Source organism: Platichthys flesus, chromosome 7 (genome assembly GCF_949316205.1).
Source record: "Platichthys flesus chromosome 7, fPlaFle2.1, whole genome shotgun sequence".
In the NCBI taxonomy this organism is placed as follows: domain Eukaryota; kingdom Metazoa; phylum Chordata; class Actinopteri; order Pleuronectiformes; family Pleuronectidae; genus Platichthys; species Platichthys flesus.
The window spans coordinates 23,225,343-23,244,769 of NC_084951.1; the positions used below are offsets into that span (position 1 = coordinate 23,225,343).

Consider the following 19,427-nt stretch of genomic DNA (forward strand, 5'->3'; position numbering starts at 1 on the left):
CATATCAGCCTCTGGCAGGTGAGAGTCAAGACAAACTTCTAGAGCTAAACTCCACTGACCAGAATCAGGATATCTGGTGGAGGCAGGATCTTTCTTTAGAACAACCTGACAAACCACAAGAACCAAATACTTTAAACTTGATAATCAGAAAACAGCACAACAGTAAAACCATGTGACGTCTCTACAGATGAAGCAGTTTACGTCCGATTTATCACAACAAAGATGATACACGACACTGACAACTGCCGCACAGTGAGGGAGTCATAGCTGCAGGCCTCCAAGCAGGTGGAGCAGAGTGAATGTTCAGTATGTCTCTGAGGATTTGTTGCCTCCCCTCAGAAAGCAGAACTGAGATACATAATCAAAACTAGAAAGATAGACGAGTGCATATAGGCCAAGGCCCAGTGGTTCCCCTTAAGACACCACAGTTTCATACAATAGATCTGGATTTTTATATAGAAACTCATAAATGTAGAGAAAAGTTCACAATGTTGATTTGTTTAAATCCTGGAAATGCCTCTTTGTCCAAATCTTCACCAAAATCTAAGCAGTTCTCCTGCTGTTACTATGCTCATGAAAACAAAACTCCTATACAAAAGTATATAGCACTAATCACAAACTACAGCGGAGAGTGCCATCATTTTTGTCTTTACATTTGGTATTGATGGAGGAACGGCACTAAGATAAGATAAGATAAAATAGTCCTTTATTAATCCCACAATGGGGAAATTTACAATATTACAGCAGCAAGAGTGATACGTTATATGCAATACTTAAGTTTAAAGATAATAATACTTAAGTGGAATGACTGTAAAAACAATAAAACTATGAATCGAATAAAAACGGATATGTACAGAGTAAAAACAAGACAACTATGTACTGTGATAGAATATGTACAGTGAATGGATTGCAATAGAGTTATATTCACATATCTGTTCCTACATGAATGTCAGAATCCATCAGGCGACCAGAAATCATCATAACCAATCATCCTCTGGGGACCATGAATGTCAATATCAATGTCGGTTGAGATATTTCAGTCTGGACCACAATGATGGACCCACACACACACACTGTAACACACATTTCCATGAAAACGGAATGACAATCCAGCATTGCCAGATTTGCTGCATCCTTGTCATGTCTAGCGTTGCTTTAAAAAAAAAAAAAAGGAAAAGCCATGAGTCAGGCAGCAGAGGCAGCCGGTGTTTTCATTCATGCATGTGTATCAACACACGTCTCTAAATGTCAATGATGCAGGAAATTCCCATAGAGGAAACATTAGGACCCAGAATGATTCTACTTCTTCTTTTGTGCGGAGAGAATCTCAACAGATAAATGAAAGCCTCTAAGACTTCCTCCTTCTGAGAAAACGGTGTCTGTGAGAGGAAACAGGCCCTGGGGTGGAGGGGGGGGGGGGGGGTACAGGGTAGGGAGTAATATGTGGGGTCACCAATCATCCGACTGGTCTTGTTGCAGTAGGTAGTCACCTGACAATGAGACAGATTTGGTGGTGATGGTATAACTCAAATCTATATCACCAGTGTTGGTTTCACAGAGCCTGACATGTATGTGCAGATAAATCAGCTCGGTGTCGTAGGTGGAGGTCGGGGAATCGGCCGAAAGACGTCCGTGCACTCGTCTGAGGATAAGTTGTTTTCACACGAACTTAGCATCACTAAGAAAAACATTTTCTGAACCTCATCCTGTGCGGCTCACGCCATTCTCAGGTTTCATGGGATTCCCGTGAAATGAAATCAACAGGGGTGTGTCGAGATTATTGAATAAAAAGTGGGATAGTGCGGGAAATTCTCAACAATGCAAAACAAAATACGATACCCCAGAGCTGAGAGCTCCTATCAAAACACTGTCACAGATAATAGACGGAACTGTTAAACATTTAATACTGTAAAATTAAATCAATTTGATTGTGTCAATCTGCAAAAACATGTGTCCAAACACTCGTATATAATAAATATTTCAATAATGTTTTGCAACAAGCTGAAGAAGGGTCGAACAAATGTTGTTTTCAGATAAGAAAAAAGAAAAGGAAAAGAGAAGAAACACGAAAAGCTGCTGCGAACTTTCATTTCTATCATTTACTTTACTTTGTACAATTTATCTAAGGAAAAGAAGAAATTCCTGAGTCAACTACGGACCTAATTTATACGTCTACTAATCCTTACAATGTTATTACTCTAAGTCGATCAAAGGAAACAAATAAATCCATTGCACGCTCAGCAATCAGTCAAATGTTTTACTACTTCTCTCATTAGAAGTACAAACCAAAGTCATCCCCCACGTAAAAAAAGACATTTCAATACTAAGGCAAATTAAACCTGGACTGTGCAGGTGAGATAAGGAAGATTCATAAAGTGGGACAAGGACGAGTCGTGAAAATCTCCCCCCCTTCTTCTCAGTGAGACAAAGAATTCACTAATGCATCTGTGGGCCGTGACTCTTTGCACAGTGAAAACAGTGTTAAACACAAACCAGTGCATTTAGGAGCAAGGAGGCGATATACAGCGCTGGGTGGGGGTCAGATACTGGCAAGTTGTTTCTCTTTCTTCCTCTCCGCTCTCAGCTTAGGTGTCAAGCACAAACTGGTTCCCACAAGGCGGGTCCCACAAACCCTACTGGCCCTTCGCCGTGTCAGCAGCCGCGAACACATGACAGCTAGTTCATTCGCTGTAATCTGACTTGAAGCGACGCTCGTAATTCCTCCCTCCCAGCTGCAAACTCTTTTCCCCACTCCAGAAATCAGCTGAGGTCTGTGGTTTACATCCAGTCCGCGGCGACGCTCGTGGCAAGTAGGTCACCAGACAGAAGTCAGCCTGGAAATCCAGCTTAAAGCAAACAGGTTGCCTGTTCAGCCTCCAATCGGCAGCAGGAACATGTTCATGCTGTGATAATTCTGCATCTGAAATATAAGAAGCACTGTAAACTCGAGATAATCCGGACGGAGGCCAGCCTGCACACGCCGAAAACCAAATCATCTGGAAAACGCTGCGGACTGAGTCTGAAAGATGAATGCAGCCGTTCACTCTGTCGCCTTTTAAAGAGTTTGCTGAGTGTTTTATTTAAAAAGCAGTAAAACGCAAACACTGGGAAATTACCTTCTGACTTTCAAATCCATCAGAAAAAAGAGGAGTCACACGCAGAATAAGGCCTTATACATAAAACATACATTTTAAATGTGTAATAACTAATATCGTGAAGATAATAGTAATAAAATAACTGATTCCTCTTATTATTCCTACAGCTACTGTAGATTCTGGTTGAGTCAGGGTCAGTGTTACTCACTCAGCAAGAGCTGAGAACATGCTGACTTGGTTGTTTGTGACTGTGCAGTTTCAACTTGATACTCTCCAACACATACAGAGGTCATAGAACCTACCTGTGGCCGATATTCTCGGAAAATCAAGGAAAAATGTTGAGAAATGCTTTATCTCATCTCCCTTTTTATGTAATCCTACTAATAAACACAAAACAATCACTTTAGCAGAGGCAATAAAGGACTGGGATTAGAAATGTGATTATACATAAGCTGGGTAAACAACAGCTATATTTTTCGTAAGCATTAAAAGCTCAAATTTCAGGGACTGGCAAACTAATTACAGTTCATCCAGTCGAGGACATGAATATGTGAACAAAATGTCACAGCAATCCATCCGGGAGTTGTCAAGATATTTCACTAATAGGACAAAAATGTCACCCAGCCTGTGGAGCTGGAGGAAAAGTCAGGGGATCACCGGTCACTGTAGGATGGAGTATAATTTCATGGCAATCCATCAAATCAGAGTGGTGTACAGCAAAGGTGGATGCTCGGACATATACAGTGTGTGAGTCTGTTCAGTGTTATCCCCACAACATGAAAACAAACACATCTGCAGTCAGACGCTCAGAACGCACCGGGTGGTGTCAGGAATAGATCCACAGGAGGACAGACGAGGCCTTGAGCCGAACAATCGCTATAAATAAAGCTCAGGGAAGCAATAAGTCACATTGTCGAGGAAAACAGAACGTGAACAGATCCCAGACCAGCTCCTGTGTCTGGACCCGGCGAGGCCTGAATGAGCCCATTGACGGAGACATGAGGGCAAAGTGGCTCAATGTTCTCATTTAGCAGCGGTACAGTGAGATACAGTGAACACACACACGCACACGCACACACACACACACACACAAACACACAAACACACACACACACACACACACGACATGTACATCAAGAAAATAAGAAAAAAATGTGATGAGTCATGTCATGATTATTGGTATTTTCATATAACTGTTGTGTTGCTTGCGGACCTCATGGACTGTTTACAAAGATGGATGAACCTGAAAGTGAAGCCAAAGGCTGCGTCCCCATTAAACCACCAGAGCTCGGAATATCCGACCCCGGAGTCAGAAGGTGCAACTGGAACCCCCCCCCCCCCCCCGACTTTGAAATCCAAGACCACCCCTCCAGATATATCGACAGCAGTGAGCGCTGTTGTGTTGACTGTTTACTTGTCGTACACGTCCAATGTTCACTTACTGTCTGTGGACGTTTTACGCGTAATGTGTTGTTATGACCTGCATGTAAAACGTTGTTCCCGTGCAAATGGAAGCCCCCCCCTCCCCTGGTGGCTGCTGATGCTGACTTGTGATTGGTCGAGCACGTTTATCAGCGTGACCACGTCAAAGACAAAACACTACTGCACAGAACCTGGCTCCAAACGCGTAAAATGGCGGCGTTCATATCTCAGATTTTCCATCTTTAAGTACATACTAGACTGAAAGTTATGATTCTGTATTGTAACGCAATGACTGTATAACAATGACAGAGATATTAATAATCGTCTCCACCGTGGCAACACCCCAGTTATCTCGCGGTGTGAATCGGTGACTCACATTGAGTCTCTTGTTTGACCAAACCTGGTCAAGATAAAGATGTTTTGGAGAAAAGCTTTCATGAGAAAGAATGGAAGAAGTCAAAAACAGTCAGCTACAGGTATTAGACACAAACTGTGGGGAGCTCTCTCTCTCTCTCTGTGTAGAGGTTTGTGTTAACATATAAAACATCTCTCCCTCACTTTTTGAGTTTCCATGTTGTGAAGCATGAAGTTGGACTGAGGCCACACACCTGCTCGGGCCGGGACGTGCTGGACACACCAGGCTCAGAGACGAGGATGTGCACGATTTTAAGTGAAATAGAATCCCTGATGTTTTTATTCTTTTATCGGAGCAAAATTAAGTTAACGACCCCTGGCCCCTCGGACATTAGATAATTAACTGCGGCTGATCCGATCCCTGCCTATTCTTCTTTCGTGGATGGCTTTTCCATTTTGAATATGAATGTGAATGTCAGAGTAAATATGCAAGGTGAACTGACTGAGTGGGAACTGGAGAGCCCTCTGCTTGCCCTACATCTCCTGTTTGTTTTGCCGCTGCCCTTGGAAGGTACTTGAATGGCCGTCCTGTTCTCAAGTATCTGCCTCGCGCTCTAATCATCTTTTTTGTCATGCTAACGTTTGCTTTTCTCAGACAAAAGGACAGTCTCTGCGTTGTCCTCCTGTTGTCTCTGCTACAATAATCCATACAATAGGCCTCGGACAAGAGATCATCACAAATCAAACAGACGCCAAAGCCCTCTTTTCTTTGAGCCGACAACAGCGAGGTGTGAAACAGCAGATTTTCATTAATGAATCGGTCAATACGCCTTTTTGCCGAAGCCACAAACTACACAAAAACACCCGAGAGTTTTTAGACTAATACACTTATCATGATCAAGTTGCCATGAACAGTGGGAAACACACCTTTTCCTTGTCTACTTTTCAAATCAGCTGACCAAGAGAAGCAGACAACAACAGTGTGGGTATTTCCACACTGAGCAGCACTTACATGAATTCTTCGTCCTATACATCACGGCCACATACACCAGCATTGTTCGTGTTGCCCGAAGGCCTTGTCACTGAGGTTACTGGAGAAGCGTGCAGCACACAAGCCATAGCTCTGTGTTTATTTCAAGATTTAATGGTTAATGAGCTCCAGACAAACAGCAACGCACTGTAGACCAGCTCCAGTTTGTCTCATGTGACAACAGGCATGTGCAGCCTGTTTCCTCAGGAGGAAAATCAAAGGAAATGAAAGATCAGTGTTCACGGGCTCTGATGGGAGCCTCATTAATGGTTGATGTCCAAATTATAAAGCGTGCTGAGTCCAGCAGAGACCGATCTGCAGATAACAGAGAGGGCCGGCTCTCCGTCGGTGAATGGCAATGGGATGCAGGGGGGCAGAGTGTCTTACAGATCACCTGCTGATATGAGCAATCAGTCTGACCTATCGAAATGCCAAGTGCCACTGCTGAACACAACACCGAGAAGCAGCTTGTTTGATTCATAAAAAATAAGAAAGAAATGGGTGCGTCGTCTCTTTCAAGGACTTTCAAGGAGATTGACCAAGAAGTTTTTGAGTAATCCTGCAAACAGACGTTGAAAAACACTAGAATGACTCAAAGCAAACCTCCGCCAGGGCCCCTCGGTCCTCTCACATTCAATCGAGCTGCACCTTATTGCACAAACTCAAAGATAACAGTCGCTTCTATACGCCAGCTTTCTTCTATCAAGATCCATGAATTAATTATAAGTAAGCTAAACGGTTTAAATTTGAACATCTTTTACCTCTAGTTATAATCCTGATAACACCAAACAAGACAAATGCTGCTTTATCAAGTATTTGGATTGGATCCCAGTGGCACCAGCTAAACACGAGGTTGTTTGATGGTTCCAACTCACTGGACACCGACAGACTGCAGGACTCATGAAGTTGATCAAGTCAACTACTTAACATTTGTTCCAAAAAGAGAGAAACGTCCTTGTAAATTATTACAAGGAGAAACTATGGGTCGATAATATGATGCATTACCAACGTTCTCCCACTTCTTAATGCACCCCCTGTCGTTAACGTCCATCACCACTTGGCCAACAACCAACACACACTTCAATTAATACTGTGGCTGCTACACTATTACACTTAAAACTGCTCCACAGCCCAGCCTCACTATATCAAGTGCCCATGTGTGTGTGTGTGTGCATTGATTGTCCAGGCTTTGTTGTTGGGCAGCACAACACAACACAATCCTCGAGAGGAGGCGGCCAGGTAGGTGTTCGTCTACTGCTCAGATCTGTGAAGTCTGAAGTGAGTCACACGAAGAAACACACAGATTATCACAGCAGTGAACTGGGCAGTAAAGGACTTGATGGCTGGCAGAATGCACTTGAATGCAAAACATATAAATAGAGTAAACACAAGCAAATAACGCAGTGGAATCTGTGTGTAGAAATGAGTGCAGGCATTTCTAGTGTCTGCACAGCTCCCTGCAAACCATTATCTCTGTCTCTTGCCCATAATATAACTCCGTCTGTACATCCGAAATGTCAACAAACACACTGTGCATTGACTTTACAAGTGTCACTCATAATGATTCATCAACAAACAGCCACTGCAGTGTGATAAAGGTTCTGATTTATAATAGAAAGCCACAGAAATGTCACGCTGGCACATGTGATACAAAAGCTGCTCTGATAAACAGAGCTGCAGACATGCAGGCAGAAATACAGGTTCAGAATCTGCACAGTCATCAATCGGGGAGACGGAGACATGCACACAGACAGACACACACACAGAGACATACACACACAGACACACACACACACACACACACACACACACACACGCACACGCACACGCACACGCACGCACACATCACCACCTTAGGAATATGAGCTAAAGAGATGCTCAGTTTTTGACAGAATTATGAGGAATCTCATTTCTTACCCCCCATAGGCTCCAAAAGTGAAACTCCTCTTTCTCTGCGGCATTCCGGCTAATGGATACGAGTGAGTCAGTCAACTCGGTGCTGAATGGAGCCAGCGCTTGTGTCACTTACGCTGACTGAGCATGTGTGTGTGAGAGAGAGAGAGAGAGTGTGTGTCAATGTGTGTGTTTGTATGCTCTGCCTGCTGTGTGAGCTCCACTCCCCCAGCCTGCCTCTTCCTGACTCACACGCCTCCTTCACAAACAGAGGGGTGGGGGGTGGGGGGGGAAACGAGGAGAGGATGAGGGAGGAAAAGGGAGGGGGGGGGGGGGGGGGGGCTGCTGACCATGCCAGGGAACCAGGCGTGTGGTGGTCTCACGTACAGGGCTGGATCCTCGCTCTCATGCACCAGGTTCACAGGGAATGTGTGTTTTTCTATCATTTCCAATTTTTGAACCCTAATCACAAAGTCACACCAGCAGATTCTAAATGGCTGAAGGTAAAAACACTGAGGGAATTTTCTCGCAACACAAGTTCTCCCTCTCTGTGTCCGTGGGAGGCAGCTGGTCGAACAAGCTGCAGCCCGGGTGAGCAGCTCCTCTCCTGCACACTGTAGGTGTCGACCTCCTCCGGGGCTGAGTTGCTGATCCGTCTCTGATAATTCTTCCCCTCACCTCCGGCATGCACATGAGAAAAAGGAAAAGTGAATGTGGCACAAGAAGGTTTTCCCTGGCTTAAATGTCTGGACACTGAGACTGTCCTTCAGCAGCTTGTAATGCTCCCCCTGAATGAGACGTGTTGTCCACTGAGACACATTCCAAAGCACTTGCACTATGTTGGATGAGATTCTTGTCACGCCCGGTGTTGGGCAGGACAACGCCTTCTAACGTTATTAGATTGGAACGGGTTTGACTTTTACAACATTTCATCTCTTCTGGATGATAAGACCTTTCCAAGCCAGGACCATAACTCCCCCCCCCCCCACGGGCCAACGATGTCCTCATCACATTAACGGCGAGGGAGGCTTGTGCTAACCGAGCAGACAGCCACTTAATTAATGGGCCCAACCAAAACAGGCACAATCATGCTGATAGACAATTACATCATCCCTCAGCGATTACATCACCGCGCTCTTTGGAGACGGCAATCTCCTAAAAACAGCACCACAGGACTTGGCCGACTTTGATGGTAATGGACCACAGTTTGTCTCTTGGCCGTGTGGTGAAGCATCAGACCGGACACGTCTCTGCCTGATAGAGACTATTGATTATTGATCTGATGGACATTTTAGTTGATTTGTTCCAGGGCCTTGATGGTGTCCAGGCTCTGGGGATTGGAATGTCTGTCTGACGTTGTCCAGACGGACCTAGAATCACTCCCTTGTGTTTGAATCCCTCCACCAACCACCACAGTTTCAGTCTACTACCCTTATGATGTCACCCCGACCTTTGACCCATGACCACTGAAATCTGATCAGTTGATTTCAAGTGACAGCTCGTCAAAATTTGAATATTCAATCGCATTCAAGAGACTGTAAACCTTTGCTAGGCCGTCATCTTGACCTTTTAACCTCCGAATTCTAATCAGTTCATTCTCGAGTCAAACGGAATGTTTGCAGCAAAGAAAGAAATTCCTTCAATGCATTCTTGAGATATCGTGTTTACAGTCAGGCAGATGGACAGAGGGAAGATAGCATGAAGCTACGATCGGAACTCTGATTTGACGGCTAGCGCCACCATGAGGAATTTCTATTCATCTCATTTGTCCATGGTGAACATAGTAAACATTATGCATGTTAGCCCTGTGGAGTATGTCTGTTGCCGATAACCCATGAACATGCTAAGAATGTGGCTAATAAACCACAATATACCATTAGATACCATACCATACCATACCATAAAACAAGAGAGTGGTCAGTTTTCTTAATTTAAATTATTCGGTACCTAAAGAAAGAGTAACTTTGGCTAATTTGGCGACTTGCTAGTTGGTTTTATTTGACACGTTATGTATCAATCAATTATTCATTAGTTAGAAATAATAATTTTCCATTTGACCCTAGCCGATCCACCGTTCAACCCAAAGTTACGCCCCCTTGATGTCTGTGCATCATGAATCAACTCATTTGAATTGGCTGGAATCAGAAACCACTGTCTTCATCTCAACAGACAAGTCTCGGGCTCTTTGGCAAAGCCGCTGCCAGATTTGATTTAAGCAGCACTCCATTGATTCCTTGTATCAGTCGTGGTTCCACCTTCAGTCCTGTCTGCCTTCCTGACAATTCAATTAAGCAGCTGGGTTGTGTGTGTGTGTGTGTGTGTGTGTGTGTGTGTGTGTGTGCGAGGCATTTGAATGGTTCCAGTCCAGACAAGAGGCCTTTAATCATATCACCTCTGGGACGGCGCCCGCTCCTTCCGAGGAACCCGGGCTCCTCTTTTGTCTTAAAGGAAGTGAACGGGCAGGAAGGGGACAAAAGAAATGGAGATCCCTCCTCGATATCCACGTCCTCAGACCAACAGAAACCACTGATGCAGCAACGTAAGGAAAACACAAGCTCACACAAAGAAGAAAACACAACACGCAGCCGACAATACGAACACAATTTTACACAAAAAGTTCTTCTGTCTCCTCAAGGTAAATGTGTCTTGTTCCCACCTCCTGTTCTACATTCAGCTAAAAGTTAACAACAGGATAATTAGGGTTGAAATCTTAAAAGTTGAATCGTCATTGTTCCATAATTGAATCTGAATCTGTGAATGATTCCAGCCCCTTTCACTCAATGTTTAGTTTTCCTGTCCATGCTGTGGAAAGGGAAGTGGAGGCCGAGTGGGTGTGAGGTCCAGGACGAGCGGACGCTGCTGAGGGGAAATCATTCATTCGTCCTCAGCTCTGCTTTCACGAGGCAGGAAATTTGCCCCCGAAAGAATAAATCAGCCTCGTTCCATCTGAAGCGAAGCGGACTTCAACGTGTGTGAAGGCCTTTGTTAAGAAGGTGTGGCACAATTTATCATTTCAGTTCTGGGGAAAAGAAATTGAATTTTTTTCGATAAGCAGGAGGGAGATAAACGTGTGTGTAGCCGGACAAACATCGTAAATCAACTTTGCCACAAAGCTACGTGAGGTTCTGGATGAAGAAGAAACTCGCTGCTGCAACAAAAGCTTCATTCAAACAGAAAATCTGCTTTATTCTCCATGTTTACTCTCATTGTTATTTTCTCCTGTACATTAAGTGTCTCTGGGTTCAAGACTCATACTCGTACAAGACAGTTAGGATGAAAACTTTCCTGCCTTACTGATTCCTTCCAACAAAATTGTGTTAATGTAAGTTTATGTTTTAAGCAAATTTCAGGCAAATGCAAGAAGAACTTTACAGGAGAGGGAAACTAATCCAGAAGATTACAACCTGACAATAGCAGAATATTACCCAGACAAGAGCAGTGGGCAGCCATGCACGGCGCCCCGGGGAGCAGGTGTTAGCAGAGTAAGGTGCCTTGCTCAGGGGCACTTAGACAGTGGGGTGGGGGGGTGGGACCTAAATCCTGTGTGTAATATCAACTTAAAGTTTCTTGCTATACATTTTCAGAAATAAACAATGTTCTGCCACCGTCTGTCTTAAAGCTCTCGAATGTCGTCTTTCCAAGTTGAAATCTTCGTCTGAATCTTCCACGGCTCCTGTTTTTCGTTTTGAGAATTTCGTAGTCTTTTTGTTTATTTCAGTTTTGCATCCGTCAGGAGTTGGAAACATCATCAACACTCACACTGACTCCTCATAAGAGTTCACTGCATTACTGAAAGCGGCTCAATGGGAACACGCTAGCTATATAAACGCAATCAAAAACTTTATTTTGAAAAAAACTTAATTAATTTGTGTGTTACCAATTGGAATAAAATTTTGTCAGTGTATTTTCTGTTAAACTGAAGGAAACCCCACATTTTTCAGACACAGACTAAATATTACCAAACACATTAAATAGATTTATTAGTTATGTAATTCGGGGAGAACGAGCCAAGCAGTGGAGGTTTTTGTACGGAGAGAGAAAGTCCAAATGGAGCGAGCGAGCAGCCTCTTAAAGAACAAGGTTAATCCGCCACAATATTTATACGGTAGCGTCATGAACACTCTGCTTATGGCCGCTGTATACATTCTAAATATTTGCCATGTACTCCACTGAATAAGGGGTTCACATACGTCTGAAGGGGGGGGAGTTTGCGCAGGAAGGGGTACCACACAAATATTTGAAGGGGGTGAATATTCAAAGGGAAATTGTGCTTTGAGGCAGGGAGGGGGGTGGTGGGGTTGGGGGGTGAATAAGCTGAGGCTTATCTCTGAGAGCATTTCATTTTCATCAGACTTTTCAAACTCCAGCAGCCGACGGAGCGACAGGAGTCACCGGGCACCAGCCGTCTTCTCTCAGGGAACAGAGCCACGTCTGTTTCTTCACTTTGTTGTTTCTTCAAGGGAACTGAGGAGACCTTTAATATGATATTTGCTTTGCGGAGCTGCAATTGAACATTTTCTCCCCTCGAATTTACAGTTTTCACATCCTCTGCTGGACCTTACAGACGCACACATGGTGGACGTCTCTGCAGCACAGACTAACACACAGTCTGAAACCTGAAGAGAAGTTACAGTACCAGTTGTTGACTGTCTGACTGGGAGGAGTGGGCCAAATGAACCGTCCTCCTCCCAATGAGGTCACATGCCCCCTGGGCCCCTGGGAGCCATTGCACACAGCCCCACACACACACTTACACACACTTAAACACACACACACACTAAACACACTGCCTTTCACAGCCTCTCGCCAGAGGGACAGGATATTGTGTTGGGCGCAGCAGAAAAAGAGATTTGTTGTTGCAACGTCCTCAATTCAAATAAATTACTGTCATACTTGTTTCTCCACTTTGCTGGAGTGTGAGTGTAAACAACAGTTCTGCACATTGTGTCCTTTCTTTTCATTGGATAAGACATATATCAGCTCATACCTGAAAGAGAAAAGAGAGTGAATGTGAATGTTACGTTTTCAGTAATCTCTTTTCACATTCTTAAACACAGATACAACGTTTTTCAACATTTTCGTGGATTTCTCAGAGAATAATTCATGGGTCTTGATGTAAAACGAAATCAGGCATGGCTAGGGCTTTCAAATTTGGTGCAGATCCAAATGAAAACCTCAATCTAGTGAATTAAAAGGAGGCATTAGCTCATCCTGCATCCTCTTGAATTCTCCGAGGCGTTACCGATAAAGCAACAACGGGGTGTGGGGGGGGGGGGGGGGGCTTCTTTAAATGATTGGCCCTGAGATCAATTAATCCTGAAAGTCGGTCTTCTTCAGACGAGTTTGATCCGATCATGGGAAACAGCCAATCAGGGACGTGTTGCTCATTGATCTCTGCTGCAGTGAAAGATCTTTTTCACATATAATGGATCCTCTGTGCGGTGCTGTCTGTCCACTGTGTCCCAGGCAGCTGGGTGATGGATGGTCCTCTGCGACCGAGAGGGACTTTGTCTTCCTGCCAGGTGATCAATAGACGACCCGCCACGCCACAGACAAACTCAGCCTGACACCTCTCAACTCCAAATCCCCCGGCGGGTGGAGAAATGCCAAAAAGCTAAAGGGCAGGTTTTAATCTCTTTGCTTTGATCTGGCGGTGGAAGTGGTGCATTTGATGGCTTTTATTTCCACTAACCACCACGGCAGCAGTGACAAATTCAATTTGAGCTGTTTGTGAATTCAGGCAACGTTCGCACTGAAAAGGTCAATAAGAGAGCTCCGGTTGAGGAGGCGGACATTTTCATGTTGTGTGTGTAAGAGTGAAGTCTATGAGGGTGCACTTGTCACTGCCATGTGAGGACCTCTATATACACAGTCTATGGTGAGGACCCAGGAGGATTGAGGGGGACAGCGCCCTCCCCTGGACACTGTGATGCCTTCGGTGCAAACTTTACAGAACAAATCTTCCTTCCTGACAAATCACACATGAGCTGATCAACATTTACATTGACAAGAGAAGGAAGGAACGAAGGAAGTTATTCTTATAAACCTTTTGTTTTTCTAAAAAAGATTAAAGGGGAATTTCTTTGCTCTTTTTTTATAAACGATATCTCATGTATTTGTTGTTGTTGTTAAGACAGTAAGATAGTAATGGGGAGAGAGAGCGGAACCTGAACGTTTGTAAATAATAACACAACTCACAATGAGCTGCCACGTGAGCAACTTGTGGTGTTATTCTTCACATTAAAAGTCCACACAGAAAGATCTCGGCCACACTGGGTTTCCAAAGGGAGGCCCTCTGGCTGTGTTTTTATTTTGTGTATACTCGACTGAAGGAAATCTTCAAAAAGACACTTCATTCCACTAAAACGTCTTGTTCACTCAAGCCTTAAATGGACTCAATTAAACCTAAAATCAATGATTGTAAGTGTGGCGCCTGCGTCTGTTGTCAGCTCGATATAGACCTGATGGAGAGCGTGGGGGTCACAGCCTGTGCAGGGGAGACAGCAGGTGTTTCCAGGAATAGAGACAAAGTTCTGTATGTGTCACCCGGACCCGAGGCGTCAGGGAGGGCAGGGGGGGGTGACGAGTCAGGAAATGTGAGCTCAGTCCCCCGCAGTGAACGATCTGTGAGTCACGCCGAGCTAATCCATATCTGCAGGTTATTAAAAGTTACCTCCACGGCCATTCCCCTCCCCCCCATTCACGCACACTTGTATCTATTCTCCATACGTGTCACACAGCTCAGTGGTGCAGAGATGAAATGATATGAAGTCATTACAGAGAGAAGCAGCACATATGTTCTTCCCTTTACGTCGACTTCACGCTCACACGAGAATAACCTTCTCATGTTGATTCATGAATATTCAAAGGCCATTGGTTATGCATGATGAGCACATGCTAAATAGTGGTAAGTTGTATAATTCTATAGCTTAGCATGCTTTATGTGCTACATGTGATTATGGAAATCCAGTTTACGACTCATGAATAATGTTTCTGCATATTTCAAAGAGAGTTTCTGGCACTTAGCAGTTGCACGATTATAACAACTACATTTTTACAGCAGTGTTATTCGTCACAGAATCCAATGTGCATATTAATTTATTTGTGTTATGATTGGTTAAGTCCTGTTTCCCTATTTCTAAATCTCCACTTTGTATTTTTCGACAGAAGGATGTTTGTCAGGATTGTTTTCTGTGTTTTATGGGAGAGAATAAACACACATCACACCATCTTTGCAACTTTCCATCAAATTAATCGTTGTCAATAGACTAAACATGAAAGTCAGTCCAGTCTCAGCATCCAGGTTTCTATGTGTAAGGCTTTTAAAGGTAAATTGTTTAACTTTTTGAAACAAGGGAGCAGAGACAGAGACTCAACAGAGACGGGATGGAGAAAGAATCCATAGTTAGATATTGTTTCATTCCCCGGGTCACACAACCCTGAGCTGCAGCTGCAACACAGAACTCCTGACTGCAGTGATCTATACTGACACCCCTGCATTTTGAAACCTGGCTTTTATTTTAACATCAACCAATTTCATCCAAAGGCTTCCACTGCTTCACGTCATAAACTACAGTCTCAATAATCTTACACTGCATCAAATTGAGGCTTTTAAATCAAAACTTACTGTGTTTCATTGGACTGGTTTTAAACCAGCCTCTCAGTAATGGTTCTTTTTCAGCTCAGTCAGGAAAGAAGACGCTGATGAGGTGATTTATTTTTCTCTTTCTACCCCAGAGAGGTGAAAACACGTCTGAACAGCAGAGGCTCGAATCCGACGTTCTACAGATATGACTAGACGCTTCGGTGAATGTTAATGATGTGGACTTCAAAGAGTGAGAGTGGATGTAAACCAAACCCAGCTGATGGTGGAGCCTCTGCACCGCGGCAGGTAGAACGGTACAAAGGCAACTTGTGATGAGAATCAAGAAATAAATAAAGAAGCCTCGCAGATACAGGGGCAGCGAGTGGGCGACTCATTCAAAGCTCATCAAAGAGAGGGAGAGAGAGAGAGAGAGAGAGAGAGAGAGAGAGAGAGAGAGCACACTTTGGCTGTTTGCAGTGGTCCGGCTGCAGAGAATGTGCGTTAACACAATGTGCAGATGAATAATTGAACAGAGACGAGAATGATGCATCCAATAAGAAGCTCTTTAAGTATCAACACCAACATTTAATTGTTGTTTGTTTTATTTGTGTAACGCGACAAAAAGCTCCGGGGACAGTTGTGTAATTAAAGTTTCACGTGAGAGAGAACGACACTTTTTTTAAACCGACGCAGGATGAAAACAAAATAATAAGTACAATCTAGTTGCTGTAATGTCCCTGCTGTCAAATCACATGAATTGTTCACTTCCCCATGTTCCCATCAGGCCCCCCCCCCCCAGCTTCTCATCCTTTGCCCACAGACTACATGTTAATTGCAGCACAGGCTTGTGTTTCAGATATCACAGACAGGACTGTAATTTCAAACAGGGTGCAATGACATATCAGACGTCAAACTGTAGCATGAGAGGGCAAGAGAGCGAGGGGGGGGGGGGGTAGATTGATAGCATTTTTGACACCGGGCCAAAGAGGGATCCTACGTGTATAATGATGAGAGAAAAAGCGAAGCAGCCACTGGCCTCACACAAACCAGCAGCGTATAAATAATCCATGTGAAATCTGGCAGTGAAATAAGGACACTGAGTGAAAAGATGTGTGTGAATCAGAAATATAAGTGTTCCGGATACAGGGAGGATCAGAATGAGCCGGCTCATGAATTATATATAGGATCATATGGATCACTAAGCCCTGGAAACAATCCATTCATCTTTAAGGTCCCTTCCAGAACAAAGAGGTAAATTAGCAGAGTTAAACTTCAGTCTGAGTTATTCGTGGATGCAGAGCAGAGAGTCACAAACCTTCACAATAAAAGCAGGCATACAGCAGCAGTCAGTATAAAGAGAGATGTGTATGGTTCCAGTTTAGACACATGTACATTACTCTAAGGGTTTCACTTAACTGTTCATTTATTTATATCAAAATATCACAAATCATTACTTGGAAATTCTTTAATATGATCTCAAAATACTTTATACCAATATACTACCATTAAATCATCTGATATGACTTTTATTGTACTATTCACAGTGTATTTTACATTTTAGTTGAATTCCCTGCTACATGTACAATAGATAAACAGTTTGACAGAAGCTGTCTGTGCTTCTCACAAAGATCATAACTGTGTATCTGGTTTGGAGAGATGTATAATCATGGCTGTTCAGATGAAATAGTTCTCCTTATGACATGTTATTAATTTGATATGACCCCAAAGAAGAAACAGCCACAATAACGATTTGGGCTTCAGACTAATTGCTCTCATCATGTGAGATCAGATGAACTAATGAATTTGCCCCAGTCCAGGACAGTGGCTCGGCCAATTAGTCTCTGTCTCCAGGCCTCTCTCCACTGCTCCCACTCTGGGACTGTGGTCGAAACATGGATTTCCAGTAAGCATCGGCTAATAGAAACTTGAATAAAAATAATATGATGAGGCTTTTTCACGATAACCATAATGATAATACAGTCAAATAAACAATGTAGTGTTTTCTCTGTGGGGTTTCTTGTGTAATTTTTCAGGCGGATGATGGAACCCTGTGTCAGCTGCAGCAGAGACATCGTCTGGCACCGAGCAGAGACCCTAACACTGCACAGCTGTAAGAGTAGAGGTCCCATTACACTTAATAATAGAAGAGGCTGCAGTGTGTGTCTGCCACATGCAACACACCAACCTCTGAGTGCACGTAACAAACAGGGGCACTCAACTGGAAGCTAGGAAATGAAGGCAGGGTGGTGCACGGACATGGAGTGGAGAGAGATTCAGAGGTGAGAAAATGAAGGAGTGAGGTACGGTGGTGGGGGGGGGGGGGCAGGAAGATAAAGCGAAGGGAGGAAGAAAGGAAACTGCAAATGGAAGGAGTGACGTTGCTGGAGAGATGCAGGATGGAGGCAGTGGAGGATGGGAAGTGTAGAGAGATAAGCTCAAAGGAGAAGATGAGACTGGATTTAGAAACCAAAAGAACATTTTATGGAGTGCAATAATACAATCTGTGATAATCAAAGGATTTACTAAATGTGTTAGTAATTTGTAAATGGAGCATTAGAGGTCAGCAGATGTGTCAAAGCTTTGTTCTGGCAGCGTTTGATGCTCAGGTGCAGGTTTATACCCTGAAACCACAGAGCCATGAAATAAACTGAAAACACCAGCCAGTGCTGCAGAAACATGGATGCATCACTAAAGAGCCCACGAGGTGTGAAGTAAACAAACACATGTTCAGACAGGCGAGACAGACACGTCTCCCAGCACATGTTTCATAATGGGTTTGATTTAAAAAATCACGTGAAGAAGAAATCAATACGCCCTCAATCAGGCAATGGGAGTCACAGTTTAAAACAGTTCTCTGGTATTCAGGGAAATACATCCAGCCCCAAAATAGAACTCCGAGAAATATCCTGCAACAGCTGATACACCTTCTCATTGTGACCTCAGAGGGAGATGGAGCAGTAATGGAACCAGAATCAGCCAGATCAGTTTGTTAGGATCCTCTAACGCAGCGAGGGAGAAAGTTATATATAAAAACACAGCAAAGATTGAGTTTCATCCCAAACCAGGAGAGAATCAAACACTGAAGGAGGGGGTAGTGTTTTTAATTCATGATGGAGGATTGAAACACACACACTCCTGCAAGTCCCTGAAAGAACAGTTGACTATTAACTGTAAATGGATTTGTCATTCTGTCCCCAGAGGTCACGTGATTTTCTAAACACTGATGCACTGTGTAGGGAGTCACTGAACATCAAACTGTATTAATGTGGTGAAGAAAAACTAAACCCACATTGAACTGAAGGAAAAGCTGCAGGAGCTGCCGAAAAGGGAAATTCTAAAATAAGATGCCATTTGGAGTAAATGACAGCATGACTCTTATACTCTTTAAAATAAGAAAAGATCTATTATTAGATCAAAATGTTTTATTTGTTTTATACTTTCACGTGTCCTCTTGAATTACACCGGCATAGATAATCAATTAAGTTTATCTTATTTTATCTTATTTAGATAAAAACAGGAGAGTGAGGTTTCACACTGCTCTAGATTGAGGTGACCCTGTGGTGCAGTTCATCATGTAGTTTTCAGACCACGTGACACATCTAAAGAAAAATCTGGAAAACTTGGAAAACCGAGTGTTGTGATTTGAGGTCACACCAGTAAGAACAACAACAACAACAGCAATAATAATATCAGACACTTGATATTCCAAAATGCTAAACAACACAAACTATCAAATATGTTATTTGCTAGTCACGTGTTCTCCCACGGATCCAGCAGTTGAGTACATGAGGAAGTAAAGATGCCTCGAACAAAGACAGCTGCCTCACAACAACGACGGCACATTACTTCAGTGACTTCCTGCAGTGAGGAGGCTGAATTTATCAATTAATAATCACCCGCATCAAGAAGACACAACTGTGCAACGATGTGTTAAACAGTCGCTGCACAAACGATCCCTGCACGGGACAACACATCCTAACTCAACCGAGCTGCTTTATTCTCACTGCTCCGGTTATTTTAAATCGAGCTGAAGCTGTTTTACAACACT

At 43.6% G+C, this 19,427-nt stretch overlaps 1 protein-coding gene across 5 annotated transcripts in view; it reads right to left on the minus strand.

The window, feature by feature from the left end:
• Positions 1-7,931, minus strand: part of LOC133956368 (rap1 GTPase-activating protein 1-like) — a 38,992-nt gene extending 31,061 nt beyond the window's left edge. For 4 of the 5 annotated variants that reach the window (XM_062391343.1, XM_062391341.1, XM_062391339.1 and 1 more), the window contains exon 1: positions 7,819-7,931. In XM_062391343.1, coding sequence (XP_062247327.1) covers positions 7,819-7,862 — 44 coding nt within the window. In that variant the 5' untranslated portion in view covers positions 7,863-7,931. The remainder of the gene's footprint in view (positions 1-7,818) is intronic. The other variant, XM_062391342.1, reaches the window with a different exon arrangement.
• Positions 7,932-19,427: the final 11,496 nt, after the last annotated feature.